This window comes from Pseudophryne corroboree, chromosome 7 (genome assembly GCF_028390025.1).
Source record: "Pseudophryne corroboree isolate aPseCor3 chromosome 7, aPseCor3.hap2, whole genome shotgun sequence".
Lineage (NCBI taxonomy): Eukaryota > Metazoa > Chordata > Amphibia > Anura > Myobatrachidae > Pseudophryne > Pseudophryne corroboree.
In genome coordinates, this window is record NC_086450.1 from 41,408,058 (window position 1) to 41,426,802 (window position 18,745).

General features: G+C 47.5%; 1 protein-coding gene across 1 annotated transcript in view; it reads right to left on the reverse strand.

Moving 5' to 3' along the window:
- LANCL1 (LanC like glutathione S-transferase 1) overlaps window positions 1-17,930 on the reverse strand; it is a 49,562-nt gene extending 31,632 nt beyond the window's left edge. The window contains exons 1-2 of the mRNA XM_063933075.1: window positions 17,726-17,930; window positions 4,473-4,562 (exon numbers count right to left, since the gene is read on the reverse strand). Coding sequence (XP_063789145.1) covers window positions 4,473-4,550 — 78 coding nt within the window. The 5' untranslated portion in view covers window positions 4,551-4,562; window positions 17,726-17,930. The remainder of the gene's footprint in view (window positions 1-4,472; window positions 4,563-17,725) is intronic.
- Between the last annotated feature and the right edge of the window lie 815 nt (window positions 17,931-18,745).

An 18,745-nucleotide genomic window follows, 5' to 3' on the forward strand; every position in this document is an offset into this window, starting at 1 on the left:
AAGTGATAAAGCAGTGATAAGTGCAAGGTGATAACGCACCAGCCAATCAGCTCCAATACGTAAATCGAAAGTTAGGAGCTGATTGGCTGGTGCGTTATCACCTTGCACTTATCACTGCTATATCACTTCTCCTGGCTTAATACATCTGTCCCATAACTTACTTACAAAGTTACTAGCGTTTGGTAGCTGAACTGGCCAGGAAAACAGCTTAAACATTTACAGTATCCTTCAGTGTTGTCTATGTCTGGTTACCTTTGCACATATGGGTATTCTAGGTCCTGTCTCCAATACATTCACACATTGCATAGTATAATTCTTACTAGCTAGAGACGATTATTTTATTAGCCACATTTAGCACTCTCATTTTTCTCACGTGGCAGCACCTACGCCAGGTGTACGTATGTCTGGCGTGTGTATATTTACCCACCAGTACAGCGTATGGATAGCACAGAGTATTAGTAGTAATTGCTAATGTCACCTTACCCTATTTGTACATATGCGCGGGAGAGAAGAGTTTTGGTTGCAATTACTGAAAGTTGCATTTCAATATAAAATGTAATTAAACATAAACGATGTAATTACATTACATGAAATTAAGATAAATTGAATTAAAAAAAAACAAAAAAAAACATTTGTTGTTTTCCCCACCTAAAAACACAATGACAATATTGTTTTTTTGCACTATACTAAACAGAAATGTGAATCAAAAGTAACGCAAATACACACATAATAAAGGCGAGATGCTAATGAATAAATTACTGTCTGTAATTAGAAGCAGCTAGAAATGACTGCAGATAGGAACGCTTGTGCGTATTTGCACCTCTAGTACCTGCAAGAGATATTCCTCCTGACGGCTGTCATGCCCGAGTCACATTTATAGGAGCTTATTATACACAGCCTACCAGTCACTACCTGCCTCTTCTCTCCCCCCCACTCCACTTCTCCAGCCATAAGAAGGGGTAAAGTAATAATAGGCAAACAAGCTATTTCTGGAAGTAGCAAACACATTTTTAGTGCCTAAACCAGACATGCGTTCAACTTTAAATGAGCTTCTGAATGTCTAGGCTTAGTGATGAGTTTTTGATAGGTAGTCTCTGGCTGTGGACCGCAGGGATTCCGAACGCTGACAATGCAACTGCGCCCCTTACAGATAACAGGAGGAAGTGCCAACAGCAGATTTAAGGTCAGTTTGGCAGCTAATGGACTGGTTGATAAATCATATTTGATCTGGCGAATGCATTAAATATAGCTGGCTGCAGGTCTTCCGGCAAACGGATCAACGTCTCTGTGTTTTTATAATAATCATTATGTTTAGGTTGGGTTATTACAAGCATAGAACATTCTAAGTGGCAGCGCTAAGATAAACTGAGCAGGTGCCTATGCTGGACATATCACCCCGCCAAGCGCCACCATGGCTTTTACTGCGCGACTGCGTGAGGTCTGACTTGTGCATGGTAGTGTGTATCAGATTATTACCGGTGAGGCTGGACTGCTGTGACATTGCTATGGTGGGCATATATAGACAGGGATTTAAAGATTATATGCAAGATGTAATAGCATCCGAGCCTGCCAGGTGCGGGACGGCGTACAATCTCGGATAGGGTTTTTGTTTTTTTTTTAAAGCGGCACTAATTTAGAAGGCATGATTTCGCCTTGCAAATGACTGCCACTTTAATTTTAAAAAAAAACATCCGCGATCACCAGCATCCCGCACCTCCGTCAGTCTCGGACGCTATTACATCTCGCCTCATATTTCAGTTGTATGTTTAGATGGTGGATATGTAGATATATTTGTCTGGAACTATATAATAACAATAATAATAATAATAAAAAAAGTCAGCTTTACCACTGACGGTGCCACTTGATGCGGTCAGATTGATGGTGATTGTTCAAGTGGTCCCTAACTGCTTGGTGGCCACCAAGGTGGGGGTAGCTAAATGTGGCTACAAGGCTGGAGCAATGGTTCAGCTATTTAGGTTTGGCTATTTGGACAGGGTTGGCTGCAGGGTATGCAGTCAGTACTGTATGTCGACACTGACAGTGTTGACAGTTATGGTGACATGGTTAAAATGTCAACACGTACAGAATGTTGACATATGAAATGTAAACATTAGCGTTAGGGATAGCGTCGGGATAGACTTATAAAAAAAAAACCCACAGTGTTGACATAATGAACATGATAACACAGTCAAAGTCAACATAACGACCATGTCAACATTCCCACATGATGCATGTCGACCTATTATACTGAACCTGGCTGTGGCCTTCGACCAAAATCAACAGTCTCTGCACTTTTTATTTAATCACTAAATATATTTTGGTTTAACGAGTGCACTGTACTATCCGTCAGATAACTGAGGAGAGAGAAGTAGAGAAAATAACCAGCGCTATTGTATTATAAAATGAATTATAGATGTTGCTAGACGGTAAAGATAAATATAAAATATTGCTTTACTTATTATAAAGTGATTTAAAAGAACTTTAAACAGGTATCATGAATTAAAATTGCATTGCATATCTGACTCCTTGTGATATTCACCATATGGACTTAGTACCTTCTCCGGATTCCTCCTATGAGCACAATAGTGGCTGGCGTTGGTCCAACAAGTTGTGGTCCCCAATTAGTAGGCATGCAGCTGAGGAAGCTGGGGTACAACAACCCTGGGAAATGCGTTGAGCCTTAAAGACATTTCATCATTCATTGCGGACTCTTTTTCATCACCTGAGGGACAATTAATGGACAGTAGCGGATCTTGCCACGGGCAAGCAGGACTTTTGCCCGGGGCGCCGCCTTCCGGAGGGCGCCGGCGCCATCCGGAGGGCGCCGCACCATGGCAAGATCCGCTGCTGCTGTGCCCCCCGCTGCCCGCTGTGAAGGGAAACTAGACACTACGCGTCTAGTTTCCCTTCGTCGGCTGCCCGTTGTGAAGGGAAACTAGACGCTTAGCGTCTAGTTTTCCTTCGTGGAGAGTACCTTTGCTGTGCGGTGCGCGATGACGTCGTCGCACACCGCACATTCTACTACAGTACAGGGGGCGTAACTGACCACGCCCCCTGTATGAAGCCACACACCCTAATGCCACCCGGGGCGCAAGAAGCCCCAAACCGGCCCTGTTAATGGACATTACACATCCTTCAGCGGAAAGCTCCTAAATCTTTGCACAGTTTGAAGACACCCCTAGGGCACGTCCATCTTGGAATGGTATCCGTTCACATGGTCGACCATGTTATGGTCGACAGTCATTAGGTCGACCACTATTGGTCGACATTGACATGGTCGAAATGGACACATGGTCGACACATGAAAATGGTCAACTCATGAAAGGTCGACACATGAAAAGGTCGACATGAGTTTTTTAACTTTTTTTTTTCTTTTGGGGAACTTTTCCATACTTTACGATCCACATGGACTACGATTGGAACGGTAAAGTGTGCCGAGCGAAGCAGTAGCGGAGCGAAGGCACCATACCCGAAGCATGGCGAGCGTAGCGAGCCATGCGAGGGGACGCGGTGCACTAATTGGGGTTCCCAGTCACTTTACGCAAAAAACGACACCAAAAAAAGTAAAAAAACTGATGTCGACCATTCATGTGTCGACCATGTGTCCATGTCGACCATGTCAATGTCGACCAATAGTGGTCGACCTAATGACTGTCGACCATAACATGGTCGACCATTCATACCGGAACCCTTGGAATACAGCTGCATGCCTACTAATTGGGGACCACAACTTTTTGGACCAACGCCAGCCACTATTGTGCTCATAGGAGGAATCCGGAGAAGGTCCTTAGTCCATATGGTGAATATCACAAGGAGTCAGATATGCAATGCAATTTTAATTCATGATACCTGTTTAAAGTTCTTTTAAATCACTTTATAATAATTAAAGCAATATTTTATATTTATCTTTACCATCTAGCAACATCTATAATTCATTTTATAATACAATAGCGCTGGTTATTTTCTCTATTTCTCACGTACCTAGTGTACATACAGGGGCTTGACAATCCCCCATTTTTTCCAGCTGCTTCAGACAGCGCACACACATATTTTTTCCATTTTTACGGAGGAGAGAGAAGAATGTGCGCGGGGGGGGGGGGGGGGGGGGGGGAGGGAGGAGGATTACATTTAAGTCAGGTGAATTTACATGTCAGTAGAAATCGCCGGCTAGTAATTATGTCCGAAACAACTTTTAGACGTTTTTTCTACCATAAAGCAGCAGATAAGGCAATAGTAATTTTCTTATTTGTCTTACAACAAAGTCTGGGGGAAGAGATATAGTATGTATTCAGAGGAGTTGAAAAACTGGCTTGACTTCCATTTTAAACCTCTTCCAATAAGCACAAACATCAAATCAAATCACAGAGCTAAATAAAACATAAATCTTCCCCTATCAAATGTTGGAGAGAGATAAAGTAAAAATCAATGAGCTCCTGTCACAGCCTTTAAACCTAGTAACAGGATCAGCTCACCTGTCCAGTCACATTGAAAGCATTCGAGGCGCCACTACTGTAATCAGGAAATGGATTAGGAAAATTTCGGACGTCCATCGTACATGAACTCTAAGGGGAAAGCAAAAGCAATTAGACCATTAGTAAAAAAGCCAGTTGTCTAATCTTATACTGAAAAGAATAAAGTGGAAGTATTCTATGGGCTGAATCAGCGTGTGGCCTATTCTATGGGCTGAATCAGCGTGCGGCCTATTCTATGGGCAGAATCAACGTGCGGCCTATTCTATGGGCAGAATCAACGTGCGGCCTATTCTATGGGCAGAATCAACGTGCGGCCTATTCTATGGGTAGAATCAACGTGCGGCCTATTCTATGGGCAGAATCAACGTGCGGCCTATTCTATGGGCAGAATCAACGTGCGGCCTATTCTATGGGCAGAATCAACGTGCGGCCTATTCTATGGGCAGAATCAACGTGCGGCCTATTCTATGGGCTGAATCAGCGTGCGGCCTATTCTATGGGCTGAATCAGCGTGCGGCCTATTCTATGGGCTGAATCAGCGTGCGGCCTATTCTATGGGCTGAATCAGCGTGCGGCCTATTCTATGGGCTGAATCAGCGTGCGGCCTATTCTATGGGCTGAATCAGCGTGCGGCCTATTCTATGGGCTGAATCAGCGTGCGGCCTATTCTATGGGCTGAATCAGCGTGCGGCCTATTCTATGGGCTGAATCAGCGTGCGGCCTATTCTATGGGCTGAATCAGCGTGCGGCCTATTCTATGGGCTGAATCAGCGTGCGGCCTATTCTATGGGCTGAATCAGCGTGCGGCCTATTCTATGGGCTGAATCAACGTGCGGCCTATTCTATGGGCAGAATCATCGTGCGGCCTATTCTATGGGCAGAATCATCGTGCGGCCTATTCTATGGGCAGAATCATCGTGCGGCCTATTCTATGGGCTGAATCAGCGTGCGGCCTATTCTATGGGCTGAACCAACGTGCGGCCTATTCTATGGGCTGAACCAACGTGCGGCCTATTCTATGGGCTGAATCAGCGTGCGGCCTATTCTATGGGCTGAATCAGCGTGCGGCCTATTCTATGGGCTGAATCAACATGCGGCCTATTCCATGAGCTGAATCAACGTGCGGCCTATTCCATGGGCTGAATCAACATGCGGCCTATTCTATGGGCTGAACCAGCGTGCGGCCTATTCTATGGGCTGAACCAGCGTGCGGCCTATTCTATGGGCTGAATCAACGTGCGGCCTATTCTATGGGCTGAACCAACGTGCGGCCTATTCTATGGGCTGAATCAACGTGCAGCCTATTCTATGGGCTGAATCAGCGTGCGCCCTATTCTATGGGCTGAATCAGCGTGCGCCCTATTCTATGGGCTGAATCAGCGTGCGCCCTATTCTATGGGCTGAATCAACGTGCGGCCTATTCTATGGGCTGAACCAACGTGCGGCCTATTCTATGGGCTGAATCAACGTGCGGCCTATTCTATGGGCTGAATCAGCGTGCGGCCTATTCTATGGGCTGAATCAGCGTGCGGCCTATTCTATGGGCTGAATCAGCGTGCGGCCTATTCTATGGGCTGAATCAGCGTGCGGCCTATTCTATGGGCTGAATCAACGTGCGGCCTATTCTATGGGCTGAATCAACGTGCGGCCTATTCTATGGGCAGAATCAGTGTGCGGCCTATCATTATGGTCAGGGCCGGATTAAGGTCCACATGGGCCTGGGGCTGAAAATTATCAAGGACCTACTGTAAGAAGTTGAGGAGGTGTGGCTAATGTTGTGTGGGTGTGGCCAGTGACATATGGGTATGTCTATCAAAATACATAAAAGTAGAAAACAGCACACTTTGTGAGGAATTTCAAATATAATTTTAATTCTTATCATTTATGGCAACCATGTGACCAGCTGGGCAATTAATCACCATCATGTTGTCATGGTGATGGGTCTATGTTTATCTGGGGCCTGCAGCTGTAGCTTCATCCGCCCCATTTTTAATCTGGCCCTGATTATGTTAAGAACACAACTAAGGTGCTGCCTGACTTAGGGTCCGTCTCCATTTTACCATCGTCCCTCTGATGCTTTTTATAAGCGCATGTGCAAAATTTGAATCAGCCTTAAGGACCTTTCATCCCTACGGCGACAGACAACTCTCTTCCACTGCTGAGCGGACATTACACCAAAGTGTCCATTGCTCAGCCATGAAGTTTCCAGGTGCCATAGTGTTGAATGAGCCCTAGTGATACATTCACTGCGGATTACCCCCACATGATCACGTTTGCATGTTCATAAATGACCCTTTAACCATTATAACCAAAAATGCACGGAAAACACACATGGGGAAAGTGTTTGCTAAAAAAAAATGCAAACACATACATGCAATCATTGGTGTATATTCAATAAGAGTTGGGTCCATTCCGACATGCAGTTGTCAGAATGGACCTGACAACCCCTATTCAAAGAGCGGCCAAATCCGACTGTCGGATTTGGCCATTCCCTGTGTCTTGTCCTGCTGCTGCCGGGTGCGCTGACAGCAGCGGCGGGGGAAACAGTGAGCAGCGGCAACAGTGTGGCGGACGGCGGGGGAGCTGAGATCGGCGGCCGGAGCTGGCAGCGGGGGTGATGTCTGCGGAGGCAAGGGAGGCACTGCAGGGAGAGAGGTGCCAGGCCGGGGGACGGCCGTCAAGGTACCTCTCATCCCCGATCCCCGTAGCCCGCCGCACCGCTCCCAGTCTCCTCACCTCACCTCAAACCTGTCAGATTTGGCCCCCGTTTCCGACAGCAGCAGGCGGATCGGCTGGTATTCTGACGATCCACCTGCTTTCCGACAAGTCAGGTTTCCCGACTAGTCTAAACAATTTGCCCGTATTGAATAGGTCGGAACCCCTTCCGACCTATTCCACTTGGAATCTGACGTCTTTGCCGACAAGACGGCAGTTTCCGACTCTTATCGAATATACCCCATTGTCTTCAAACGGAATGCTTTTGCAGGTGCTAAAAAACGCCGGAAAAATTAATTTGTGTGACAAAGTCCTTACAATGGGTAGTATTCAATTGACGGCGGTAAATGCAAAAAAAAAAAACTGCGAGGCATTTTTCCAGCAGCACAGGGTTTTGCTATTCAATTAAAGGATAGAAAATGAGACTCAATGATTTCTCTTTTTATGCACACCTCCAGAACAAGTCTGATTTTTCCTAAAATTTTTATTTTTAGGAAAAATTATTGGGCCATTCTCTGGGGCCCCTGCAGCACCCCTTACCTCTGAGGACTAATTAAGCACTTGGAAGTTTCCAATTGGCTTAATTAGTCAGTAATTACTCACCTTCCGATGCTGTGTCTTTTCTCCCAGCGTCAGGGTCCGGTCTTCTGCAGCAGAGATAAGTGTTGTGCGAGTGTGTGTGCACGAGTGTGTCTTGAGACCCCTGGGAGGCAGAACTACATCCCCCAGCAGCTCCCTCCCCAGTGTAAAGAAGAAGGGGAGCACAGTGGAAGCTGGGGAGACCACCGGAGGGGTAAGTATTTATTTTTTTCATCTTGTGCCACAGGGTTTTCATAGCTGACAATGTTACTACCACATTTTTAAATTGGATACCATGGATATTGGGATCTCGTCATGCCCATAGTAATCCAAAATTGTGCACGAGGACCACAAGGTTTTTACCTCACAATTGAATTCCCCCCATGTATCTGGCTTGTCTTAATTTACGATTGTACGGTGTAATGGTTAGTATTACTGCCTCACACCATTGAAGTCATGGGTTCGATTCCCACCATTGCCCTGTGTGGAGTTTGTATATTCTCCCCGTGCTTGCGTGGGTTTCCTCTGGGTACTCCGGCTTCCTCCCACAATCCAGACATATACTGGTAAGTTAATTGGCTCCCAACAAAATTAACCCTAGCGCGAATGTGTCTGCGTGTACACATGGTAGGGAATACAGGGCCGAATTCAGGCCTGATGGCAACAGCAAACTTTCCCTCTAATAGGCAAAACCATGTGCACTGCAGTTGGGGCAGATGTGACATGTGCAGAGAGAGTTAGATTTGGGTGGGGTGTGTTCAAACTGAAATCTAAATTGCAGTGTAAAAATAAAGCAGCCAGTATTTACCCTGCACAGAAACAATATAACCCACCCAAATCTAACTGTCTCTGCACATGTTACATCTGCCCCACCTGCTGCGCAACATGGTTTTGCCCATTAGAGAAAGATTTTGCTTTTGCGATCAGGTTTGAATTAGGCCCATAGATTGTAAGCTCCACTGGCGCAGGGACTGATGTGAATGGCCAAATGTTCTCTGTATAGTGCTGCGGAATATGTGTGCGCTATATAAATAACTGGTAAATTTGTTCTATTAAACGTCTCCCCAGCGCCATATTCAGGACTTCAAGTGCCCAACATGGAAACTGGCGTAAAGCGCACAGAAGGAGGGATTGCTCGTTGCCAGGCAACATTTCCTCCACTATAGAATTGGTACAAGAAATGTGTAGTTTAATCTAGATATGAAAGGGTCAGTGCAATTAGCTGCGATGTGATCAACACTGCATTTGGGAATGGCATATTGCGGGTCCCCACAGCGCCAATTCTGCCCCACCGCCATATCTGAAAGATGTGTGCGCAGCCAATCATCTCGCCAATGCTCAGTAGCACATCCAGTCTAACTGAACTGACCATGTAAACTACACTTCACTTAATATTAACATAATCTAATATTATTTAGCAATAAAGGCTAATTGGAGAGGAAATTTAGAAGGTGGGATACACAATTACTAATTATTATTATTACTACATTTTATTTATAAAGGCGCCACAAGTGTTTTGCAGCAACGTACAAAGGACAGTACAGGGAGACAAAACTTAGCATTATAGTAAATAAATAACAGAAACAGAGTACAGGTAACAGAGCACCACAAATCTCAATACATAATACAGCTAAAATGTAAGAAGTGAGGGAGTAATCAGCGTACTACTTGGGGCTGGCGGCCATAGAGATGAGCCTTTACCAGCAGGAGAAAATGTGGGTAAAGATGGTCGCTGAGTAGGAGAGAGCTGCGAGTGAAATGTGTCGAGAAGAGGGCTTTGACAACAAGAGGAAAGAGGGCCCTGCTCTGAGGAGCTAACAATCTAGTGGGAAGGGGCGACAGATAGATGACATGAGGTGCAAGCAAGTGGGAGGAAGCCTGATGGCAGTATGGGGGGGAATTCAGTTGATTGCAGCAGCAAATTTGTTTGCAGTTGGGCAAAACCATGTGCACTGCAGGTGTAGCAGATATAACATGTGCAGAATCAGTTAGATTTGGGTGGGTTATATTGTTTCTGAAATACTGGCTGCTTTATTTATATGGGATGCGGTCAATATGCCGCCGCCGGAATCCCGACCGCCACAATCCCGACATATTCTTCCTCCGTGGGTGTCCACGACACCCATAGAGGGAGAATATAATAGTGTGCCGAGCGTAGCGAGGCACCGTGCCCATAGCGTGGCGAGCGAAGCGAGCCCGCAAGGGGCTGCGTTCCGTTCGCCACCCCTGTCGGGATTGTGTGGTCGGGATTCCGGCGTCGGTATTTCGACCACCGGGATTCCGTCCGGCGGCATTTAGTACTGATCCCATTTATACACTGCAATTTTGATTTCAGTTTGAACACACCCCACCCAAATCTAACTCTCTCTGCACATGTTATAGTTGCCCCACCTGCAGTGCACATGATTTTTGCCTAGAGATGGCCATCGATGATTCAAAATAATCGATGGTCTATGACCGATGATGAATACTTGTACCATAGACAGCAGCTGTGTACCCGATTTTTTCCAGTCATTTTCAGCACTGCTCCTGCAGCAGCAGAGTTGCTAAGCTATCAGCCAGCAGCCATGCATCGCCCCCAGCTCTTATACACATTACACAGTGTCAGAACAGGCTCAGCAGTCAGTTACAGCACCGCCCCCTGCTCTCACATAGACGCAGCGTCAGCCAACAAGCATGTGCAAAAAGAACGAAGGTATAACCATCAATGGCACCACACGGAATAGTTTAATACCATCGATGGTTTGTCTCATCACCATCAATGGAGATAACACCGATGGCCATCCCTATTTTTGCCTCAGGGTGTGAGATGAACCAGAACCCAGGAAAAATAACTGTTACTGTACACAGAGCGATTGCAAAACATGGTGCCAGCCTTCAACATTCCAGCGGCTGCTCGTCACTAATGCAATTCGTTTTTTAGGTGTCGATTCAATTAGCAGGCGTGATATTTCTCTGGGAGGGATACAAACATCAGTGATGGAGGGGGTCACACACGCTGCCATTCTGGAACATAATGAATGGCACATCGCTCTTTACTACACTGTCCCCTTGGAGGCATACTTACTAATACCCCTTTTCCACTAACGAGCACGGGTCGCAGCCGGGAGCCTGACACGGGAGCTGCCCCCTGCTGCGACCCGTGCTCGGTCCCTTTCCCATTAGCAGTCACAACCCGGCAAATGCCGGGTTGGTGACGCTTCTAGTGACACGGCAGGGGCGGCGCAGGGAGATCACATGATCTCCCAGCGCCGCCTTCCCTATGCACTGTGAACGGGAGCCGTGTCACCTCGACACGGCTCCCGTTCACACTAGACAGCTAGCCGGGTTGAACACGTGTTCAACCCGGCTAGCTACCAGGGTAGGATTCCCGGATCACTTGATCCGGGTTTACCCTTTTCCACTTGCAAAAAACACGGGTAAATGCGCGCCCCCGTGCATTTACCCGTGTTTTTTGAGCTAGTGGAAAAGGGGTACTACTTTTGCACTCTCTCCTCCAGGAGACGCTCAGGGAGATACAGCTGACTGATGGTGGGTGTGGGGCCCAGCACTATGCGCTGCAAAAGGTGGTGGGGCAAATAATAAGAATTTACTTACCGATAATTCTATTTCTCGGAGTCCGTAGTGGATGCTGGGGTTCCTGAAAGGACCATGGGGGGATAGCGGCTCCGCAGGAGACAGGGCACAAAAAGTAAAGCTTTAGGATCAGGTGGTGTGCACTGGCTCCTCCCCCTATGACCCTCCTCCAAGCCTCAGTTAGGATACTGTGCCCGGACGAGCGTACACAATAAGGAAGGATTTTGAATCCCGGGTAAGACTCATACCAGCCACACCAATCACACTGTACAACCTGTGATCTGAACCCAGTTAACAGTATGATAACAGCGGAGCCTCTGAAAAGATGGCTCACAACAATAATAACCCGATTTTTGTAACTATGTACAAGTATTGCAGATAATCCGCACTTGGGATGGGCGCCCAGCATCCACTACGGACTCCGAGAAATAGAATTATCGGTAAGTAAATTCTTATTTTCTCTATCGTCCTAGTGGATGCTGGGGTTCCTGAAAGGACCATGGGGATAATACCAAAGCTCCCAAACGGGCGGGAGAGTGCGGATGACTCTGCAGCACCGAATGAGAGAACTCCAGGTCCTCCTTAGCCAGGGTATCAAATTTGTAGGATTTTACCAACGTGTTTGCCCCTGACTAAATAGCCGCTCGGCAAAGTTGTAAAGCCGAGACCCCTCGGGCAGCCGCCCAAGATAAGCCCACCTTCCTTGTGGAATGGGCATTTACATATTTTGGCTGTGGCAGGCCTGCCACACAATGTGCAAGCTGAATTGTATTACACATCCAACTAGCAATAGTCTGCTTAGAAGCAAGAGCACCCAGTTTGTTGGGTGCATACAGGATAACAGCAAGTCAGTTTTCCTGACTCCAGCCGTCCTGGAACCTATATTTACAGGGCCCTGACAACATCTAGCAACCTGGAGTCCTCCAAGTCCCTAGTAGGCGCAAGGCACCAAAATAAGCTGGTTCAGGTGAAACACTGACACCACCTTAGGGAGAGAACTGGGGACGAGTCCGCAGCTCTGCCCTGTCCAAATGGACAACCAGATATGGGCTTTTTTGAGAAAAAAACCACCAATTTGACACTCGCCTGGTCCAGGTCAGGGCCAAGAGCATGGTCACTTTTCATGTGAGATGCTTCAAATCCACAGATTTGACTGGTTTTAAACCAATGTGATTTGAGGAATCCCAGAACTACGTTGAGATCCCACAGTGCCACTGGAGGCACAAAAGGGGGTTGTATATGCAATACTCCCTTGACAAACTTCTGGACTTCAGGAACTGAAGCCACTTCTTTCTGGAAGAAAATCGACAGGGCCGAAATTTGAACCTTAATGGACCCCAATTTGAGGCCCATAGACACTCCTGTTTGCAGGAAATGCAGGAATCGACCGAGTTGAAATTTCTTCGTGGGGCCTTTCTGGCCTCACACCACGCAACATATTTTTTGCCACATGTGGTGATAATGTTGTGCGGTCACCTCCTTTCTGGCTTTGACCAGGGTAGGAATGACCTCTTCCGGAATGCCTTTTTCCCTTAGGATCCGGCGTTCCACCGCCATGCCGTCAAACGCAGCTGCGGTAAGTCTTGGAACAGACATGGTACTTGCTGAAACAAGTCCCTTCTTAGCGGCAGAGGCCATAAGTCCTCTGTGAGCATCTCTTGAAGTTCCGGGTACCAAGTCCTTCTTGGCCAATCCGGAGCCATGAGTATAGTTCTTACTCCTCTACGTCTTATAAGTCTCAGTACCTTAGGTATGAGAAGCAGAGGATGGAACACATACACCGACTGGTACATCCATGGTGTTACCAGAACGTCCACAGCTATTGCCTGAGGGTCTCTTAACCTGGCGCAATACCTGTCCCGTTTTTTGTTCAGACGGGACGCCATCATGTCCACCTTTGGTATTTCCCAACGGTTTACAATCATGTGGAAAACTTCCCGATGAAGTTTCCACTCTGCCGGGTGGAGGTCGTGCCTGCTGAGGAAGTCTGCTTCCCAGTTTCCATTCCCGGAATGAAACACTGCTGACAGTGCTATCACATGATTTTCCGCCCAGCGAAAAGTCCTTGCAGTTTTTGCCATTGCCCTCCTGCTTCTTGTGCCGCCCTGTCTATTTACGTGGGCGACTGCCGTGATGTTTTTCCCACTGGATCAATACCGGCTGACCTTGAAGCAGAGGTCTTGCTAAGCTTAGAGTATTATAAATTTACCCTTAGCTCCAGTATATTTATGTGGAGAAAAGTCTCCAGACTTGATCACACTCCCTGGAAATTTTTTTTTCCTTGTGTGACTGCTCCCCAGCCTCTCGGGCTGGCCTCCGTGGTCACCAGCATCCAATCCTGAATGCCGAATCTGCGGCCCTCTAGAAGATGAGCACTCTGTAACCACCACAGGAGAGACACCCTTGTCCTTGGATATAGGGTTATCCGCTGATGCATCTGAAGATGCGATCCGGACCATTTGTCCAGCAGATCTCACTGAAAAATTCTTGCGTGAAATCTGCCGAATGGAATTGCTTCGTAGGAAGTCACCATCTTTACCAGGACCCTTGTGCAATGATGCACTGATTTTAGGAGGTTCCTGACTAGCTCGGATAACTCCCTGGCTTTCTCTTCCGGGAGAAACACCTTTTTCTGGACTGTGTCCAGAATCATCCCTAGGCACAGCAGACTTGTCGTCGGGATCAGCTGCGATTTTGGAATATTTAGAATCCACCCGTGCTGTTGTAGCAGTATCCGAGATAGTGCTACTCCGACCTCCAACTGTTCCCTGGACTTTGCCCTTATCAGGAGATCGTCCAAGTAAGGGATAATTAAGACGCCTTTTCTTCGAAGAAGAATCATCATTTCGGCCATTACCTTGGTAAAGACCCGGGGTGCCGTGGACAATCCAAACGGCAGCGTCTGAAACTGATAGTGACAGTTCTGTACCACGAACCTGAGGTGCCCTTAGTGAGAAGGGCAAATTTTGGACATGGAGGTAAGCATCCCTGATGTCTCGGGACACTATATAGTCCCCTTCTTCCTGGTTCGTTATCACTGCTCTGAGTGACTCCATCTTGATTTGAACCTTTGTAAGTGTTCAAAAATTTTTTTTTTAGATTTAGAATAGGTCTCACCTAGCCTTCTGGCTTCAGTACCACAATATAATGTGGAATAATACCCCTTTTCTTGTTGTAGGAGGGGTCATTTGATTATCACCTGCTGGGAATACAGCTTGTGAATTGTTTCCCATACTGCCTCCTTGTCGGAGGGAGACCTTGGTAAACCAGACTTCAGGAGCCTGCGAAGGGGAAACGTCTCGACATTCCAATCTGTACCCCTGGGATACTACATGTAGGATCCAGGGGTCCTGTACGGTCCCAGCGTCATGCTGAGAGCTTGGCAGAAGCGGTGGAACGCTTCTGTTCCTGGGAATGGGCTGCCTGCTGCAGTCTTCTTCCCTTTCCTCTATCCCTGGGCAGATATGACTCTTATAGGGACGAAAGGACTGAGGTGAAAAGACGGTGTCTTTTTCTGCAGAGATGTGACTTAGGGTAAAAACGGTGGATTTTCCAGCAGTTGCCGTGGCCACCAGGTCCGATGGACCGACCCCAAATAACTCCTCTTCCTTTATACGGCAATACACCTTTGTGCCGTTTGGAATCTGCATCACCTGACCACTGTCGTGTCCATAAACATCTTCTGGCAGATATGGACATCGCACTTACTCTTGATGCCAGAGTGCAAATATCCCTCTGTGCATCTCGCATATATAGAAAATGCATCCTTTAAATGCTCTATAGTCAATAAAATACTGTCCCTGTCAAGGGTATCAATATTTTTAGTCAGGGAATCCGACCAAGCCACCCCAGCTCTGCACATCCAGGCTGAGGCGATCGCTGGTCGCAGTATAACACCAGTATGTGTGTATATACTTTTTATGATATTTTCCAGCCTCCTGTCAGCTGGCTCCTTGAGGACGGCCCTATCTATAGACGGTACCGCCACTTGTTTTGATAAGCGTGTGAGCGCCTTATCCACCCTAAGGGGTGTTTCCCAACGCGCCCTAACTTCTGGCGGGAAAGGGTATACCGCCCATAATTTTCTATCGGGGGGAACCCACGCATCATCACACACTTCATTTAATTTATCTGATTCAGGAAAAACTACGGTAGTTTTTTCACATCCCACATAATACCCTCTTTTGTGGTACTTGTAGTATCAGAAATATGTAACACCTCCTTCATTGCCCTTAACGTGTGGCCCTAATAAGGAATACGTTTGTTTATTCACCGTCGACACTGGATTCAGTGTCCGTGTCTGTGTCTGTGTCGACCGACTAAAGTAAACGGGCGTTTTAAAAACCCCTGACGGTGTTTCTGAGACGTCTGGACCGGTACTAATTGTTTGTCGGCCGTCTCATGTCGTCAACCGACCTTGCAGCGTGTTGACATTATCACGTAATTCCCTAAATAAGCCATCCATTCCGGTGTCGACTCCCTAGAGAGTGACATCACCATTACAGGCAATTGCTCCGCCTCCTCACCAACATCGTCCTCATACATGTCGACACACACGTACCGACACACAGCACACACACAGGGAATGCTCTGATAGAGGACAGGACCCACTAGCCCTTTGGAGAGACAGAGGGAGAGTTTGCCAGCACACACCAAAAACGCTATAATTATATAGGGACAACCTTATATAAGTGTTTTCCCTTATAGCATCTTTTATATATTTCTAACGCCAAATTAGTGCCCCCCCTCTCTGTTTTAACCCTGTTTCTGTAGTGCAGTGCAGGGGAGAGCCTGGGGGCCTTCCCTCCAGCCTTTCTGTGAGGGAAAATGGCGCTGTGTGCTGAGGAGATAGGCCCCGCCCCTTTTTCGGCGGGCTCGTCTCCCGCTCTTTAATGGATTCTGGCAGGGGTTAAATATCTCCATATAGCCCCCGGAGGCTATATGTGAGGTATTTTTAGCCAAAAAAGGTTTTCATTTGCCTCCCAGGGCGCCCCCCTCCCAGCGCCCTGCACCCTCAGTGACTGCCGTGTGAAGTGTGCTGAGAGGAAATGGCGCACAGCTGCAGTGCTGTGCGCTACCTTAAGAAGACTGAGGAGTCTTCTGCCGCCGATTCTGGACCTCTTCTCGTTTCAGCATCTGCAAGGGGGCCGGCGGCGAGGCTCCGGTGACCATCCAGGCTGTACCTGTGATCGTCCCTCTGGAGCTAATGTCCAGTAGCCAAAGAAGCCAATCCATCCTGCACGCAGGTGAGTTCACTTCTTCTCCCCTAAGTCCCTCGTTGCAGTGATCCTGTTGCCAGCAGGACTCACTGTAAAATAAAAAACCTAAGCTAAACTTTTCTAAGCAGCTCTTTAGGAGAGCCACCTAGATTGCACCCTTCTCGGCCGGGCACAAAAATCTAACTGAGGCTTGGAGGAGGGTCATAGGGGGAGGAGCCAGTGCACACCACCTGATCCTAAAGCTTTACTTTTTGTGCCCTGTCTCCTGCGGAGCCGCTATCCCCCCATGGTCCTTTCAGGAACCCCAGCATCCACTAGGACGATAGAGAAATGAAATAATTTTCATAGAAGCAGGTCATATTGGCCTCACCCCCTTCCCGTTTACCAGCATTATCTTTTCCATATCACTAGGAAGTGGACACGATTCAGGAGAACCGCCTACTCCTCCGGGTGTCTGGTGGACTGTCTGCAAACTTGGGAGGTTCCTGCACCTTCCTGGGCAGTAGTTAAGAGTACACCTCGGGGGAGAGGGATCCCTGCGCACATATCTGTACCACATGGAGGTGCGCGGGCAAAGTTGCGATGTTGGTGGACACGATGAACGGCGCTGTGCTGCTGCCTTTGGGCAGGTCAGTGGCAGCCCCTGCTTGAGCCCACCATTATACATTCCACCTCATACAAGGGGTTCGGTTCGGTATGATATGCCAGCGGCCAGAATCCCAACAGTCAGGAGTCCGATAGCCGGAATCCCGACAGCCAGAATGCCTGCAGCGAGCGCAGCGAAGCTGCTCACAGGCTCACCGCACATCGGGCCCGGTGGCGAGATATTATATTCCCCCTCGGGTGGTGGCATGAGACACCACCAGAGTTGGAATTCTGACCGTCATTTCACTGAACGCCAGGAACACGACAGCAGGTAAATTAACCACATCCCCATACAAAACCCCCTATATCAGGACTGGCCAACCAGGGTCTCTCCAGCTGTTGTAAAACTACTAGTCCCAGCATGCCTTATCACACTTTTAGTATCTCTTAAAAGAAAACTTGTGACAGGGCATGCTGGGAGTTGTAGTTTCCCAACATTTGGAGAGCTACAAGTTGGCCAGGACTGCCATACTGTATGTCATCACACCCACAAGCTTCCAGAGTCCAGACTGAACTGACCTATCCCCAGACTGAAGCCCAATCTTCCTCCGATGCAGATTCGGGTCTCACAGGGAACGCAGTGCAGAGGACTTGTCTAATTCCCCTTCGTGGAGAGGACCAGGGACACGCTTTCTCCTGCGCCCGAGGCCTTCCTGGAGTGGGCGGCACGCCGTGTGACGTCACGGGGCGCCTTCTCTGATGCCTGTTTCTCTTGCCGCAGAAGCGCAGGCAGAGCTGTCCCATCTGCCAGTATATAAAGCAGGGAGCTGCCTCTCCTGTGTGCAGTGCACTGGACTGGTGTGTGGGGCAAAACTAAAAATGCTGTTGGCACTGTAATGGAATACTATTATTTGAAGACTTACATATGAGGGATGTTGCTACCTACTATGGGCAGATACATTTACAGGAGACTATTCATACTTTACTGGGACATTTGTGCTGGTGATAGAATGTATAAGCAGCTTGTTTATTAAAGATTCATGGTAGTGGGATACAGTCATTCGGTTAGCTCGACATGTACTAGGTCGACAGGTCAAAAGATCGACATGAGTTTTCAAATGTTATTTTTTTTTTACTTTTTCATACTTTACGATCCACGTGGACTACGATTGGGAACGGTAACCTGTGCCAAGCGCAGCAGTAGCGGCAGGGCCGGCTCCAGGCCTATTAGCACCCTGGGCGAGAAAATATAAAAGCGCCCCCCTTCCCCCCCAAACCCCTATGCGCGTGCGCTCCAGGAAAAGTGGGCGTGTCCTCGTATATTATCAGACTATAAATATATTTTCACACCCCCTCTATGCACACAATTAGCAGCCTTACACATAACAGCCACAGTAGTGTTCCTTACACACAATGTCTCCAGTATAGTGTCAGATACACACAATGTCTCCAGTATAGTGTCAGATACACATAATGGGGTATATTTACTAAAATTCGTATTTTTCCAAATGAGGTTAAAGTTCAAACACGAATGACATTGAAAGTGTAATTTTGCAACTTTTTGAATTTATTACGACTAATTTACTAAGCTGTCGTATT